A 17,776-nucleotide genomic window follows, 5' to 3' on the forward strand; every position below is an offset into this window, starting at 1 on the left:
ATCTTGTATTTGTGCCAGAACAATTACCAGTGATTTATAACTGATTTTTACTGGTTGCAGGAAAAAGCTTCATTTCTCATTATTGTCAATGGTGTGTTTTGATTTCATCCATGATACATGTTGGCATCATTTGAAATTTTGATTTGAATTGCAAAGTGGAAGTTGCCCAGGGTTATGGATCAGCTCAAATCAGTTTTCTGTATAGCATTAAGGATTAATCAAGGAGGAGGAATATGGGAGATCTCTGATTCTAAGAGAGATGTTTATAGTGTGTTGGTTCTGCCTTTGAAAATGGCCTTCCATACCCCCAGTGGTGGCCATAGATACTTTAAGTATTTTTAGCAAGATGTTGGAACCATGTTTTCACAAACTGTCATTACCATCTCATGGTCAATATTATTTAGTTAATAATATTATGATATAGTAGTAAGTTTGTTTTCTTGTTCTCACACCCAAATTAGGCTGCCCCAAATAATAGATTACGTGATTACCATGTGTATCAGTCAGGGGTTTCCAGAGAAATAGAACCATAGGAGATAGATAGATAGATAGATAGATAGATAGATAGATAGACAGACAGACAGATAGATAGATAGTTATTTTTTCTATATGTAGGATATATATCATCTGTGTGGGGGGGAGAGATTTATTGTAAGGAATTTCCTTGCACGATAGTGGGGGCTGGCATATCTGAAATCTGTAGGATGGTTGGCAGGCTGGAGATTCTGGCAGGAGGGGCTGGTGCAGTCTTGCATCAGAAGGTAGTAGGCAAGCAGAATTCTTCCTTACATGAGGGACTTGTTTTTTCTCCTAAGATCTTGACCTGATGGATGAGACATACCCACAGGATGAAGGGTAATCTGCTTTATCAGAGTTTGCTTAATCGCATCTAAAAAATGTATTCATGGCAACATTTAGACTGGTGTTTGACCAAAATAATGGGCACTGTGGACTAGCCAAGTTGACACATAAAATTAACCATCACGCCAGGAATTCCTAGTCCTTGAGTGAACATGAGATTCTTGCCTCATCTCGCAATGGAGGAATACAGGTCCCACGTTGGATATGTAAACCCAGAACATGGCCCCATATGTCTCTGTTAGGAGCTCTTCTCTACTCCTACAGGCTTCTCTTTGGCTATCATGAGTATTGATGGTAAAAAGGATTGCCCTATAATAATGCTCCTTGAATTTTCATGTGGATACCAATTATCAAAATAAGGATTTAGATTCAGAGGGTCTGGAGTGGGGCTCAGGATTATTCATTTCTAAGACACTAATTCTGCTGATATTCTGTGAACCACACTGCAAATACTGAGACCCTATAGCTCAAGGAATCTATTGGAAGAACAAGACTGGTGGAAGATGGACTGAGTTTAATGACCTTTTCTCCAAAGGCCAGCCAGTCCATGGAGACCTCAGTCCATGGGAACCCCTAGATTTTAGAATCTTCTCCATAAATGCCTCTTCCCAAGAAGATTGAGGGAATAATACCTGATTTTTCTATGAAACTAAGCTGTGGAGAAGTACACATCAGAAAGCACCGTAAACTGAAGATAGTGGATTCTCGTTCACAGATTGCTTCATTTGAGGCTAGAATGGACTGCGAAACCAGAAGGGATCTTTCTCCCACCAGACTTTTCCATCCTAATTTTGGTCCCTGTCAGAAGTGTCACATGCCTTGATCTCACTTTGGACTCTGCTACTTACTAGCCATGTGACCTTCAGACAGGGAAAAGAAACCAGCATCCTTCGAGCATGTCCTTATGCCAGGTACAATGCTGGGAAGTTTCACATTTTATCATCATGGCAACAATGCTGGGAAATAATTGGCATTATTTCATATGAGGACATGGAGGCTTAACAAATACAGTTAATAAAGGTTCAAAGCTGAGAATTAAAACCAGGGTTGTTTTGGACCAATGCCTACTGTGTTCCAGGACTCTGTTTCCCCATCTGTTATTAAGGCAGGGTAAGGGTTTCTTCATGCCTCCCAACATGATGTGAAAAGCAGATGTGACGGTGGGTCTCAATCATTTGTATGCACTTCAGATGGTCACAGAAGTGTATTGTTTGCCGTATTTCAAGGGTTGTTATTTCAGGAGAAATGTTAGCCTCTTAGCAGTGATTTGAGAGATCAGATGATCAAGTTATTTTTGTGTTTTGGTTTTGTTTTGTTTTCTGTCTGGGACTGGCACACAGAGATGTGTAGAGCTACCAAAAGGCCTTGACTTGGCTACCTTGGGGGGAATAAATGATTCCAGATTCCATTGTTTCCAGCAGGGGCAACTCATAAAACCCTTATGCTCGTGTTTTTTGATCCTCAATTTTCAGATTAAGGAGAAGCATTCATATTGCACATATTGCACATAAACGTCTGCAGTATAAAAGAATAAAATCAATCTGTGGTAATAAAATGAAATGAATCACTATGATCCAAACAAGGCTTTATTTGAACCCAAATGGCTGAATATGGTAATAGATATCTGGACTGATCGATGGCAACTGACTTTGTTTCTGCAGCCATGGACTGGGATCCTTATCTCTGAGTCAGAGTAGAGAGATGTTACATTCTCTTCTAGGCTACTGGCTTGAGTGGGCACTGGTCCATTCCCAGTGGCCCCTGGTCAGGAAAGGATGAGACGGTCGAGGGCCATGGCCTCCAGCCATCTGTGGTTTCCAGATCATTCCCAGGTAACTGGCTTTTCTCTCCACCTAGCTTGCCGATGATCAGGGCCTCGTCCTGATGACCACGGTCGCCATGCCTGTGTTTAGTAAGCAGAATGAAACCGTGAGTACAGCGGCTGTGCTCCTGCTTGATGCTAAGAGGGTTGCTATCTCAGATACCCTCTGACTCAAGCCCTGGTGACCTTTCTTTATTTGTGTTAAGGATAGGGGATATATCATTTGTCCTCACTTTTAATCAAGAATAGATGAGAGGAATTCCAGCAGGTGTCATGTTACAGGATGCAACACTTTTCCCAAAGTTAAGTGAACAATGACCAGAGGAAGGAAAAACCCAGAGAGAATCGAATGACCCCTCCCCAATTTATAGTGACCAGCCTTGTGTTGGTTTCCTTGGGCTGTGGTAACAGAGGGCCACAAACGGGTGGCTTATAACAATAGAAATTTATTCTCATCATTCTGGATTCTAGAAGCCCCAAATCAAGGCGTCGCTAGGACAACGTTTCCTTGGAAGGCTCTAAAGGAAGATCCTTCCAGCGCCTGGATATTCCTTTGTTTGTGGAAGCTCTGCCTACATCTCCATGTGACCTCCTCCTCTCGTGGGTCTCTCCGTCCTCTTATAAGGACACCAGTCACTGGATACAGGGCTCATCCTAAATCCAGGATGGTTTCACCTCAGAGCAATGACACCCTATTTCTAAAAGGGTCAAATTCTGAGGTTCCAGGTAGACTTGAACTGGGGGGAAAGAATAGACAGTAGCAATGTGTCTCTTCTTCCAGAAGGTCTTTCTGACCTGGACAGTTTCAATGCATCACACTGACTTTGGAAACGAGGACCCGTCCTGGGGGCCTGTTCCTTCATCTTGGTCCTTGGTGCCAATACACAGCTACAAATGTGAGGGTTATTATCTCTTTCCTCTGGGCACCAGATGGCAGTGTAAATTGAGAAAGCGGTTAACATGCTAAGTCTTTCCTGTAGGAAGCTCCCCTAAAATAAACTGGTTAATGGTCACAGTCCTTAGTTGCTGAAACTTTTGTGCTACTTCACATTAATTTTGAATTTTCAGGAGCGAGAAGAGATGGCTATTAGGGCATCCTGGTATAGGCCTGTATTGAGAAGTATGGTAATGAGTGTTTGAGAAGCTACCATTCTTGTCTAGCAATATGGAGGGGGGGGCGGGTAGAAGAGGGGCCTTGTAGAGATCTGGGTTAATCCTTGGTTTCTAGAAGCTTACAGAAGGTACTAGACAGTGATCTATGGTGTATGGCTTGTCACTAGGTTCTATTCCTTCTACCAAAGTAACTTACTATTGTTGTTATTGCTTAATGTTTGCTTTCCAACAGAGATCAAAGGGCATTCTTCTGGGTGTGGTTGGCACAGATGTCCCAGTGAAAGAGCTTCTGAAGACCATCCCCAAATACAAGGTAATGCATCAGCTAATTCATAGTCAAGGGCCAAGTGTCCAAGATAATTTCACAACCTGCCATAGTGGTAATGAAACATCAAATAAGAGGCCCCTCTACTCTCTTTCTGGTAGGCTTTTTTTTTTTTGGTAAGTACATTAACAGCTCACGCAGATCTGATTAGGCCTACACATGCTACCCAGGTTTGTGTGGGTCCATGGAAGTCTATATGTTTATATGGGTCTACACGGGTCCTACATCTCTGATGGTCCTCTAAACCAGTTCTAACTCACCCTAATCTGAGACCCCTCTAAAATATGTTACTTCTTAGCAGGAACCCAATGGGGCACAAAGGAAAATGGTCTCTGATGCTTTTGTGTATGCATACCCTCTATCCTGGAAGGCGATGGTGTACGTGCAAATTAATGCTCTTAATGCTAAATTAAAATCCATGGCACTAAGAAAATTATAAGTTTCTTTTTCTTGACTCTGGGGGTAACTAAGGGAGTGGAGTAGGTAATTTTGGAGCAAAGAGGACACAGCAAACCTTGGCGAGCCACGAGTGCAGACCAGCATAAGAGCATTGTAAGGCATGGGCAGTGGAGAAGGAGCTCAGATGGAAGGGACTCAGGATTGGGGTGGAAATGCCAGAACTCCACTCCACATGAGAGGCCAGCCCTGCATTGGGATGAGGGTACGGGCCATGCTTGCCCCTTTGTCCGGCCCACACTGCACTTCCCAGCACTCTATTACAGGCACTATTTCTTCAGTTTACTTAGTGCTTCTACATTTGGGAACAGAGGGCCTCTCATGGACTGTCACAGTGCCACCCTCAGCTAGACCTACCCCTGTCTCCATGACAGGCCTCCCAGCTCCGTCCAGAGTGACCTCCCAGCCATCTGCAAACCAGAGTCTGCCGTGTCTGGGGCAGGCCAGCACGGCACAAGCACCCACCCAAAGCTGGTGGACGGCTCTGCCACCTGGGCTGATTGCAGAGGACGGGCAGTCACCAAGAAGGTGACTAGTGGCAGTAGCCATCTCGGGGTCCCTGAGGATGACACCAACTGTTGCTTATGTTCCCTGGCTGCTCCAGGTATATTGCTGTGGTTAAATCAGCACGTTAGTGAAATCAGAGCAATAGACCTACCAGGGGCCTGGTTTCCAATACAGCCAGGCTCCACACCCCACTTCCTGTACAACAGTGTTTTCCTAATTCAGCCTTTGCTTGCCACTATCAAGTGGCATTGCCCTGTCCTTAAACCTCCTGCACGGGTACTGAGCAACACGGGTACTTTTTCATTAAGTGGACTTGCTGATTTTCTTAATGAGTTCCTCTGACCCCAGCCTGAACAATCACGTGTGAAGTCGTAAGTTGAGATGTGATCATTATATTTTTCTGATACACAAGTGAGCCAGGGACTGACACGACCTTTGAAAAAGATGGCCCAGACAGTCCTTGAACCCCGTATAGAAAATTCTCACTTGTTCTCTGGCAGCAGTTCTACAGAGAAGCAAATGTAAAGGTGCTGAGACGAAAGTCCCCTCAAGCCCCACCACAGCCATGCGTTTGGAACTGCCCAAGAGCTATCTCAGTGTGTGCACAGGCGTGGGAGTGCAGGAGGGGACAGAGAACTGCCCCACTCCCAGTCCTGAGAAACGTCCCTTGGACCGACACAGTTCCCCTAACTGCACGAGGATGGAAACCACACCCGTCCCCTCTTCCCCAGCACCAAGCAGACTGGCTTGCCTGTCTCTACTTTGGCCCACTCATAGATTGACAAGAGTTCCCTTTGCCCAGTATGGAGGTAGGCAAGCTCCTTTGGGCCAGGAGTCTGAGATTGCTAACTGGCTAACAGTCCCCCTTCCTTACCACCTTCTTCTGACATGCTGAGCTTCTCACTAGGGTCCATTCCTAGCCTAGCCACACTTGTGAGGGGCCCAGAGATCTTCTTGGACCTCAGTAGGAGGAAGGCAGTGGTTAGTGCTCTGGAGGCAGATACACTGGGGTCCCAGCACCATCCCTGAGGAGTTCTGGGTGGACATGTCTCTCAAATCCTTAGTTCTTCTGTCCAGTGATAACAATACAACCTGTTCATAGACTTGCGTGAAGCATTGACCATTATTGTTAACTAGGGTAACACAGTGGTCAAGGTGATGGGAATGACTCCTGGCCTCCTGGCCCTGTTTCATGTGGGATGCTGCCAGCATAGTGCTGTTCATATCTTTCCCATGCCAGGTTCAGGCAACTATGGGCTTCACATCCATTGGACCTTTGCTAAAATGCAATGCCAACAAAACGATGGTTTAACTGAATGACGAGCTGAGCATACTCTGGGATCCTCTGCCAGTTTTAACAGTGGGGTTTTCCAAGAATTTTAAAAGACCTGAGGAAAAGTTTATGATACGAGGTCATGTGCTGTAGGCAGTTGACAACAAGGACAGCCTTACCTTTTGACAGAGGGTCAGGATAAGAGCAAGCCAATGGCTCAGCCAGTCACCAGGCATCGCAGTAAACTCTTGTCCCAGAAAATCAGCTGAGCAGATGACTGCAGCCAAAATGATCATGTCATCCCTCAGAGGGTTGGATGCAAAGTGAGATATGCATAAAATGGCCGTTTAAAACACCATTTGTGGTACCAGGCAGGGAGTCTTATGGTATAATATTAGCAGATAACATTTGCCAAGTACTCAGCACTGTCCAAAGTGCATTGCCCACATCGTGACACCAAATGCCCCTCAGATGAGTGCAGGGCTGTTGTATCCATTCTTCTCATAAGGAAACTCGGGTTCATAGGGCTTCTGTTCACAGAGCTCGGGCCACCTGAGCAGGAAGTGGTGAATGTGATTTGAACCAGGTCTGTGTCACTCCTAGACCCATGCGCTTTGGGCAGATCTAAGCCATTCATGTAATACTTCATGATTTGTTGCCTTGTTCATATACCATCTACACCATTATTTACATAACAGTCCATTTGTACATCAACTCAAAACTTTCCTCACTTAAGTAAATTGTAAAGGGAAATACCATTTGCAAAGAACAAAGTGTCATTGGCCAATATTAAAGAATTGTAAAAAAAAGAAAATAGGGGCACCTGGGTGGCTCAATCGGTTGAGTGTCTGACTTTGGCTCAGGTCATGATCTCATGGTTCTTGGGCTCGGCCCCACATTGGGCTCTGTGCTGACAGCTCAGAGCCTGGAACCTCCTTCGGATTCTGTGTCTCCTCTCTCTACCCCTCCTCTGCCTGTGCTCTGTCTCTCTCTGTCCCTCAAAAATGAATAAATGTTACAAAAAAATTTTTAATTAAAAAATAGTATTAAATGATTGCTTGATAATATAGGGTTCTGAACTTGAGATCTGTTCTTTCTCTTTTAAGGTAGTATGAAAGGCAAGTGTTAAAGATATACTAAGTGGCAACTCTCTTTGATAAATTGGAATGATGGAAGAAATTTTGAAAGGGCTGGCTCTCACTAGTGATCCTGGCCTAGTAAGTTCCATACCAGCTCTGCATGCCACATAAAATAAATAACCCACACTCTGGGTTTTGTTTTGTTTTTAAGAAAGCAAAGTCATGCATGGGAAGATGACAGGCAGCTGAGGAGTGAGGACCATGGGTATTGTTCAGCCTGGGACGATGGATGCCCCTGCCTCACTCCTGCCTTCTGGGTTCCTCTCAGCATGGACACCAGCACCATGGCCACCATGCATAAGCCCATGTCCCGTGCTCCCCCAGACTGGAGGGTCTGACTCTTTCCAGCACTTTCTGTCTTGTCCTTGGCACCTGCTCCATTCCTAGAAGAGGAAACTTCTTTGAACAAGGAAGTCATGTCTGTTCCCATATGCTGATGCCATTTAGCTCATAAAATTAGAAAGTCACCTTCATAACCAGAGGAAATGAACTCTGAACTAAAATCAGGTGTTCAGGCTCACAAAAGGGGGCCTCCTTAGTAAAAGAACACTCCTGCTTGGCTTTACTGAGATGACAAAGGCCCTTTGTCCTCCTGCCACCCTGGGCCACTGACGACCAGCTTCATCCACCACCAAAGTTTTTATGGTTGGAGTTAGGTTTCCAGAGGCATGATAGGACAGCTGGTTGATCGAAACCCACATAATCAAGTGTTGAAAACTGTGTAGCTCCCCCAGAGACAGAAAGCCACAGGAATGAGGGAGGGATTTGAGGCGCTGAAAGATAGTGGACCTTACTTTTATTGAAACCCCAAAACCCAGATGCCCAGAATTTATGGCTCAGTGTTTAAGGAAGGGCATCCCACCTTTACAGAATGTTTGCAAACATTTCTTACACCTCTTTTTTTTTATTTTTTAAGGTTTATGTATTTACTTTGAGACAGACAGAAAAAGCACGAGTGGGAGAGGGGCAGAGAAAGGGACAGAGAAAGGATCCCAAGCAGGCTTCATGCTGCCAGTGCAGAGCCTGACACAGCACTCAAACTCACAAAACCGCGAGATTGTGACCTGAGCCGAAGTCAGATGCTTAACTGACTAAGCCACCCAGGTGCCCCCTGACATCTCTTATTTCATATGAGAAGATGTAGAAACTCAAGTACAGGGCCACTGCTTGATAGATGCCCAACGATCAAGACAGTATGAACATAATAGGTAATAATGATGACCCTGTGCCTCAATTTCTCCTCACAGTTTCCTCTACCAGGCAATGTGCTGAGCTCTTTATAGCATCATCTCCCTTCTAATAGGTAGACCTTGCCAGTACCCCCCTTTTATAGCTAAAGAAACTGAGGCACATAAAGCTTAAGTAGCTTGCCAAGTCTCACAGCTAGCAAGCCATGATTTTAGCCACATTGCCCTAAAACCATTAGGAACAATAAAGGGCAGTAATAATAGCAGTAGTTGAAATGATAGTTAAAATACTAAAAATAATATAATAGTTGGAATAAAATAAGACAATAAAACATTCATTGAGCCTTTTACTGTGTGTTTGGTATGGTAAAAGGGCTTTATATGCACTATTCCCATTGAATCCTTACTATCTTCCCTGAAGTGGGTACCACTTGGCCCCATTGTTAGTTGAGGATACTTACAGTAACTTTCTCAACATAACTCAGCTAATTAAAGATAAATGAAATGAAATAGAACAATAGATTAGAGGAAGATCAGCTACAGAACATTAACCACAGGGCCTGAAATACAGGTACTTCTATTTCACTCCTATTTCCCAGCCTGACCCCTGGGAACGGGAGACACAGGTACGACATGCCTTAACCTAGGTTGTCCCTTCTCTGGTTCCCACAAAGAGCCTTGGGAAAAGGAGGTACGTCAGCCAGGGACAGCCACAGCCGAACAGGCTTCTCTCATCCAAGAGAGGAGAGCTCCAGGGAGCAGAGTGTGGCTCACACCTTTTCCTCCTGATTAACACCTTGTAAAGATGAGTCAGCTCTTGGCTCTTGGGGTTTTCCCAGAAGATAGAATTCTTTCTTTTCCCTTAGCTTCATAGATTTTCCCACAAGCAATCAGACTTCCTGTAATTTTTATTAAGAATTCCAGACACCCCAGCAATAACTTCCAGACACCACAGCCTCTGTTAACATAATGAGCCATTTTATAATTGGGTTCACTTCATTAGCCCAAAGTCTGTGCACTTGGAAGGGAAGCACCTCGCTCCCTGGGGTGCTGAACCACGAGGCTCCTGGCCTCCAGGAGAGCATGTTTCAGGACGATGGCCCTTTGGCAGCCCCACGTACTGGAAGGCCTTGTGTCTGATTCGTTCCTACTACTCTCTGGGACTGCACATGAGAACGGACAGGAAGACTAGTTCTATTTCAGAGGAGACAAAAACTAGAGATTTCATCGGAATACTGATGCGTGGCCAGCAACAAAGCATGGACATTGTCTTAACTATAAGCTTTTGGTTTTCTGAGAAGTTTATCCACAGAATGTGTTTTGAGGCTTACCTAGGATTTCCTTTCTTACATCTCCATTAGGTTATAGCTACATGTCACCCACCTGAGAAGGATTTTCACCAGATAGTTTCTGAATGTCAGGAAGACTTTCTTAGGTACAGCCTTGCAAAGGACTGAGCTGCACCTGCCATGGCACATCAGCTTCCCCTTTTCGGCTCATTTTTATTATCTACTTTAGTTCAAACTTTAAAGACGAACTAGACGTTTCGGTAAAGTGCTAAATGTCTTAAATACATGTGAACCTCAACTCGAGCACCTGCCATGTGCCAGATGTTATGCTAGGGGCTGTAGAAGTCCAGGATGAGTGAGATGGTCCATCCCCACAAAGGGCCCATCATAATGGGGGTCGGGGGACTGCCTTTAGAACAAGGCAGAGGAGAGAAAGAACCAGCTAGGGGCTGAGAGGCAGAAAAAGCTGGTGTCCCATATTCATGCATTAGGATGAAGGGAGTAATGGGAAGATTCTCAGGGTTTATGGAAACATGGTATGGAAAGGAGGGTACAATGGGGAGAGTCAGGAGAGACTTCTTACAGGACATGATCCTGATGCTGGGCTTACAGCGTGGGTGAGCATTAGCTGGGGGAGATGGGAAGGCCAGGTGCTCTGGACAGCTGGCATGTACGAGCAAAGGTGTGGGTGGAAGAGAAAACTGTCAGTGCCATGCGCCCTAAGAGGCAATGAGTAGAAGGAGGTAAAGATGGGTACTTAGGTAGGGGCCCGGCCCCAAGAGGTCCTTAGTGGGTTTTACACAGGGGAGCTACAGGGTCGGCGTTACTTTTGACTTTGAGCAGTCTGGAGCATGGCTTTGTTGGGGCCTCTGTTTGAGGCAGGAAGAACAGTTAGGACCATTGTGGAAGTCTGTCACATTAAACCTACATGGATGGTGGGGTAGGGAAGCATCCCTGAATACGAGTAATTTCTACAAGAAAAATTAGTGATTACTTGGATCAAGAAGTTGGGGATGAAATAAATAAAGAAGTCTAAGGCTGATGCTCCAGTTTCTAACTTAGGAGTCCAGGTGGATGGGTGGTGCCCCCACAGAGAGGAGCAGAAAAGAACACCGTGTTGGGCTGGGTGACTCTGAGGTACTTGGGGGCTGTCCAGGTAGAGATGCCCAACACACAGTTGGACACTTGGATCTGCCAGTGGGGAGAGAGCTAAAGCAGACAAGGGGCCCTGGGGTTGGAAACTTGTGGGGAAAAGAGTGCTTGAGGGTGGACAGAGGATGAGGATCCTATGAAAAGGAGGATAGCTGGGTATATGGGGCGAGGAATACAGAGTGTCAGGAGGGAGTGTGGTCAGGTCCTACAACTGGGAAGATTCAAGAGAGCTTTCTCTAGGGCATGGCCAGCAGTCGGGAGGCCACCGGCTACGGTAGAGTAGGGAGTTCTGTTCTGGTGGCATCTCGGTGGGAGGCATGGGCACCGCAAAGGCAGATTCCACCCATGGGCAAGGAGGAGGCAGAGGGAGCAGCTGGTTGATGGGGGAGGGCCCTGGGTGAGAAGGTCAGCTCTGTGTGATCTGTGCTCCAGTCAGTTCCCCTCATTGTTTCCTGCTTTCTCCTTTTCCTCTTTCTCCTTTCCCTGCTCCTCATCCCTCCATCCCAACCACCAGTTTGGCCACATGGTTTGACCTTGGCCGTCATGGAACCTGTACTCAGGTAGGGAGGCAGGCGTTAAATAATCAAAGGTCTTGCTTGACGGATGTCTTGATTCCTTACGATCAGCCTCACAAATAATTATTGTAATTTTGATTAATACTATCCAAGAAAAGTAAAGAGCATTAAGAGAGCACATACAAGGAGTTCTACCTTCTTCTGAGTATCACTTCTTACAAGCAAACCGAGAACTAAAGTAATGTACGTTAGAAGGCACTGAATGTATTAGTGGACTATAAAATACCACTTGTTTGGTCGAATTTTGAATTTGAATTTCCCATCAAATACCACTTTTGCCTTTAAATGGAAAAAGTCAAACTCTCTGAGTCCTTTTTGACCCCTTCAGTCTGTATTACACTGAGACATAATAATGGTAATTAATGCAGTGTTGACTGTGTCTGACATTTTTCCAGGAGACAAGATGAAAGGGACAATATACATCTCAAAGGGTAGGAAATCTCTGGTTTATCTTTCACAGCATAATGAAATATACTTTATCATTAAAGTCTTGTAGAATCTTATTAAGACTTGCTGTGCAAGGTAACTCCAGGAGAAAATGTCTGTTGCCCTTGACTACCACATGCATATTTGCTTTATGTAATGCAAGGGAAACTTTTAATTGTCGGTGTTAAATTCTCTGAAGTTAATTCCACATCACCTTGACGTTAAGCTAACAAGCAGACAGGGTCATTCCTGGTTTGTAAACTGTGTTGTCTGGATCGTTTAATAGTATCATATTCAAGAATGTGAGCGGCAGAGAATTTGAAAGAAAGGTAACAATGAGTGCTCAGAACTATGAAATAACTTGTCGGAAAAAAAAATAGAGGATATTTTTTCCTCTCTCCTTTCACTGCTCTGGCAAAAGTGGGCTACGCTTTCTTTCTTCAGAGAGAGAGATCAGTATGGGTTTTATGCCAGGGGCCATTTTAATACATGAATGATTTGTAGGTAAATTTATTGTAGCCAATGGGTGCAGTCAACTGTGTAATAGAAATATTGTCAAAAAGCCGGGATTATTATTTAAATAAGTGCAGTGTTAAATTTGATTACATACTTTTTAAAGCTAATAAAACATTTCATTGCTCTCAAACTATTTCTCATAGTCCCATTTGGTCAGAAAACATAAATTAAGTGAGGCTCTGCATAGAAAATTACCCAGGCTTTGTGTCGATGGAAGCATGCATGGAAAAGCTTGGCAGCCTCGAAACTTAAAGACGAAAGGATGTAAAAGGAGTTGGCAGGCTCCTGGATAGGCTGGTGGGGACACTTTCTCCCTGAAGATTTATGGAAGAGGACTCCCTCGGGGCATGCTTGAGGTGGCCCCATGGGTGTTGACTTGTAGCAAGTCGAGATGTGCATCAGATGGGGCCTCCTCTTTCCTTTCCTTATCAAGAGGTGGAAGACGCCCAGGCTGATAAAACTCTGTTTGCTTCGACAGAGGGTCCTACCAGAAACGTCAGCTACTTTCTGTACAAAAAAAAAAAAAAAAAAAAAAAAAAGGAGTTATTTTTGTTTTAAATAAATCAAAGTAAGGCCTTTGGATGCCAACATGAGGATATGACATTTTAAATTGTGCTATTTGCTGAGCTTATCCTGTGACAGGTCTTCATTTCTACTAAATGTCAAGGATCAGCGCCTTGCATTCATTTTAATGAAATATTGTGCTGATAAGGGTTATGAATGCCAAGTTTAAGCTGTAAATTACTAAATGCCGGGCTGCTTTATGCTTTGTGAATTCACCAGGGAGCCAGCTAATGAAGGTTTCTTTCTCACTTCTTACAGTTAGGGATTCACGGTTATGCCTTTGCGATCACAAATAATGGATATATCCTGACGCATCCAGAACTCAGACCACTGGTAAGAGAAGTACCTATTTCTGTGTTTCTCCTCTTATGATTTTAAAAGATTTTCTTCAGTTCCACAGTGATGACACTTTGCAGTGGTGTTTACCTTAAAAGTTCAATTTATAGCATGGTCTCCTAAAGGTTGTTTTAATAGGTTATAACTAGTTTTTTTTGATGCATAATACATTAGTAATGTAGGATAAATATATTTATGGTCATTCTTTTATATATAAGTAAATAAATAAATAAATAAGTGCATTTATTTATTTATTTCACACCTGCCAGCACATGGAAAAAGTTTTAACTCTGGACAGCCCAAACCCCATCATAATGGATCCCTTTATATAACAAATGTTCCCTCTCACTCCAACCAGATGCCCTTACTGCACGTTACATTGGACACAACATATTAGACCCAGGATCCCTAGAAATTCATTACGGTGGGATTTGCCCCCAAACCACGTGGCCTAAGCTCAGTGCCTCCTGTGTTGAAGGTATTCAACAATACCTTTTTTGTTTAATTGGAGCAGTTGAGATTTTCTCCCATTCCCCACCTAAGCCATATCCAGTAGCATTGTTTGGTGACCTGATGTGTGAACCGTTTTCTTTCTGAAGTGAGTGAGGTCCGACCTCATCCAGCACAGCCCATGGTGTCGTTGTCCACCCTAATCCCTGGGGAGAGGCTGCCTGGAGCATTGTGTTGAGGAGGAGTCCGAAGGGCAGCCAGGCTCATCTGGTAGGAGGCCCCAGTCCATTGGCAGTAGCCCCTGTGGACTCTGGAGGGGCAGTGGCAAAGAGTGTGTTCGTTGTCCCTGGACCAGATGCAACGTGATGAAAGGGCAACCCTTTGGGTTTGAGTGTATTTAGCTAATTTTACAAAAGATGTAAAATCATAAAAGGCAATATTGTAAACTCTGCTTTTGAAAGATAAGAAGGTGTAGGTGGTTTTCTCCAGCAACATACACATACATTTGCTCGCACCCAGCCACTGCACACGTCCTTTTTTTCTTTCATCGTGCTCAGCAGATAGCGGCACTGCCTGCCATGCAAATGTTTGTCAGTGCAGTATCACGGGGATCGGTTTGTTTCTCGCGTGGATCATTGTCTGGAAAGAGCTCATATTTGAACGGCGTCATCATCCAACTTTGCTCTAATCTCCCCGGTATTAATGGAGTTCTGGCCATATCATGTGGATCCCATATGCATGCTTTAAGATGGGATTTATGGTAATAAGTTCAGTAATTAAATATGATTTCAACAAACTTTTTATCAGAAAAGGATTAACTGGTCAGCTAATTCCAAATGGAACTCAGAATTACTGAAAAGTCTGATTGGGAAACTTACTAATTTAAGGATATTTAAAATATAGCTAAGTCTAAAATGCTTTGCCCGTTACCCATTTCCAAGCCACTCAGGGCTGTCCGTTGGGGTGGTAGGAGTTACGTGTTTGTGGTTGAGTATGGGCTCCTCGTGCTTATTTATTCCAATTGGAGAGGGGCAGAGTCAATAAAACAATCAAACCTGGATCCTCTGCCAGTGAATGAATTGGCTTCCTATTTATCAGCTTTCTAAAAAGGGATGAAATGGAACCAGACGTCAGAAGTCACCAAGGTAACTTCTCTCTCTCTGCAGCAATGGCAATGAGCAGCTCCCATAAGCACAGTTGACTCACAATGCCTTCCTGGTCTTTTATATCCCCTGGTCATGCAGTAAACAGTTTGCCTGCAAATAGTACATCTGATGCACTTTCCAGAGCTGTGGCCACTGAGAAGGCAGCCAAAACGCTCTTAGAAACGCAGGGCAACCAGTCAGCACTGATCAGCCCGTGACAGTGCAAATGCTCACAGATACAAATCATTTCTGTTCTTGTCACTGCTGAGACATTGTATTGAATGGTTTCACCAGAAGTGATAGCCAAGGTCAAGTTCCCATAAGCAGGATGGCCCAAGCAAATGCCCCAGCATCTCACTTGTGAAAATCCAAACCAGATGAATGGTTTTGCAACTGATCCATGATGAGAGCATAAGGAATGGCCAAGCCATTTATCTATCTCTGACCCTGAGGCCCTGGGATACTTAGAAGAGGTTTGGAGTAATGCCAGCCGTTGAGGATTATCTGAACTCATCCATCTGAATGTGATCGATTAGTGGATGTTGACTCTGCCTCGAGTTTTGCATTTTCTTCCTGGGCAAAAGACGGCAGTGAAGTGGGAGGAACTCAAATTTAGCAACTCTCAGGTTCCCCTTGACTCTTGTCCTGCTACATCCTAACTGTGTGGTTTGGACTAAGCCACACAGCCTCTCTGAGCTTCATCTTCTCTTATAATCCTGCCATAACCATAATGTATGTGTCACAGCTTTGTTGTCAGAGTAAATGGGATAATGCATGCAAAAGTCTTGGGTGACAAAGCTGGCCCTGGGACATGGTGGGGACAGTGATGGTTATACCCACATTCTATTTATATTATATGGGCTCTATCTATCTGTGCTCAGCTCCTAGAAAGATTGGGAGAATGTGGTGGTGGTGGATGCTTAGGAGGATCTAAAGGACCCTTTTTGATTATTCAGTTGCTTCAGACTGTCATGAGAAACATTGGCGAGGGATTGCACACACACACACACACACACACACACACACACACACACACACACAGACTCTGTTTTCAAGGCCAGCTCCGGAAGGCAGGTAGACAACAATCTTACTATGAGGTTCTCTGTGAGCCCTACCAGGTGAGGAGACTAAAGTTTGTGGTTGTTGTTTGTTTTTAAAGTAGCAGTAAAAATAATACCAGGAGCTGTGGTAAGTGCAGAATGAGAGCTAAGCTAGCTGGGCATCCGTCTGCATGGATGGGATGCCACTGGCTCTGGCATGAACAAGTGACCTGTCCATCTCAGTTTTGTTTACCCCAACAAAGGAAGCAGAAAGCTTTCTCCCACCTTCTCTCTAAGCACCAGCCCACTCAGCACAAAGTAGGGACTCTGGACAGAGCCACTGTTCGTTACCACTTATTTTGGGTCCTTCTGAAAAACGTAACTTGTAAGCTTGCCTTGGAAACCTGCTCTCTGCACCAGGCCATACATCTGCCCTGCTCAGACTGCTCCCGCATGGCCAAGGACAGCCAGCTGCCAGCAGCCACCCTGGCTAGCTGGGGCAGGGAACAGACTTGTCTCTCCCCAGCCCAGCCACATAATCGAATCCTTATTCATTCTCTGTGATTCTGGCCAAGGCTGCCAGATTAGCACGGTGGGTGTGAGCGTGGGGTTGTGGCCAGCACAGGAGGATGGCGCAAGCTCACTTAAAATAACTCCGATTCCCTCTCCATCTGCCACGGGGGCTGTTTCTGCCCCTGTAGCCAGAGGAAAGAAGTGGGTTTCTCTGAAGCACAATACCAATATTTTTCTAATTTGTCCAATAAAATCTTCCCCTTGAACTTAATGCTCGGCTTGATTTTATCCAGTATTTTCTTTAATCTTGTGTGAGTTGGGTGTGAATCATGAAGCGTCTCCAAAAACAGCTCAGATATAGGAGCCTTCACTCAGCAGACTTGCTTTGGTTTAATTGGCAAAACTGCTAAAATAATACTTTCCTGTTGATAAGTGGGCTCTCCCTGGTCTTTCTCCAAGTGTTTCTCAGCCACTCTATCCTTGCTACCACCTTGTGATTTCTGATAGCCTGGCATTCACGCAACAGACGTTACCTGCTGCCAGGTGTGCTGGGTCTCATGTGGCAGTGGGGGCTGCTGTGTCTGTCTTCAGGTCCCTCTGGGTGGGGAGTGGGCCAACACCACAGCAAGACGGACTCAAGTTAGACCTTGGGGAATGCTGTTTGAGTAGTTCTTAGACATCTGGAAGGTTTTTTCTGGATCTTTACCACTCTTTAACATTCAGGTTAAAAATATTTTCAAAGCAGAGTTGCTGTTAGATTTAGTTTTCTTGGGGCACCTGGGTGGGCTCAAATCGGTTGAGCATTTGACTTCGGTGCAGGTCATGATCTCATGGTTTGTGGGTTTATGCCCCTTGTTGGGCTCTGTGCTAACAGCTCAGAGCCTGGAGCCTGCTTCATATTCTGTGTCTCCCTCTCTCTCTGCCCCTCTCCTGCTCTCTCTCTCTCTCCGTCTCTCTCTTTCAAAAATAAATAAACATTAGATTTAGTTTTCTTGTGCTTTATTTTCCAAATATTTGTGGATTTTTTAAAATGTGGAACCCTGACTATATATCTTTTTCTCTTGCCCAACAGGGCATTGAGGGGAAT

The 17,776-nt window shown here is 44.6% G+C and overlaps 1 protein-coding gene across 1 annotated transcript in view; it reads left to right on the forward strand.

Annotated features, from left to right (window-relative positions):
• The window catches only part of CACNA2D3 (calcium voltage-gated channel auxiliary subunit alpha2delta 3), an 865,909-nt gene that overhangs the window by 641,720 nt on the left and 206,413 nt on the right, over window positions 1-17,776 (forward strand). The window contains exons 14-16 of the mRNA XM_047850751.1: window positions 2,719-2,790; window positions 4,029-4,109; window positions 13,464-13,538. Of these exons, the coding sequence (XP_047706707.1) occupies window positions 2,719-2,790; window positions 4,029-4,109; window positions 13,464-13,538 (228 nt within the window). The remainder of the gene's footprint in view (window positions 1-2,718; window positions 2,791-4,028; window positions 4,110-13,463; window positions 13,539-17,776) is intronic.

The sequence above is a fragment of the Prionailurus viverrinus genome, chromosome A2 (genome assembly GCF_022837055.1).
Source record: "Prionailurus viverrinus isolate Anna chromosome A2, UM_Priviv_1.0, whole genome shotgun sequence".
In the NCBI taxonomy this organism is placed as follows: domain Eukaryota; kingdom Metazoa; phylum Chordata; class Mammalia; order Carnivora; family Felidae; genus Prionailurus; species Prionailurus viverrinus.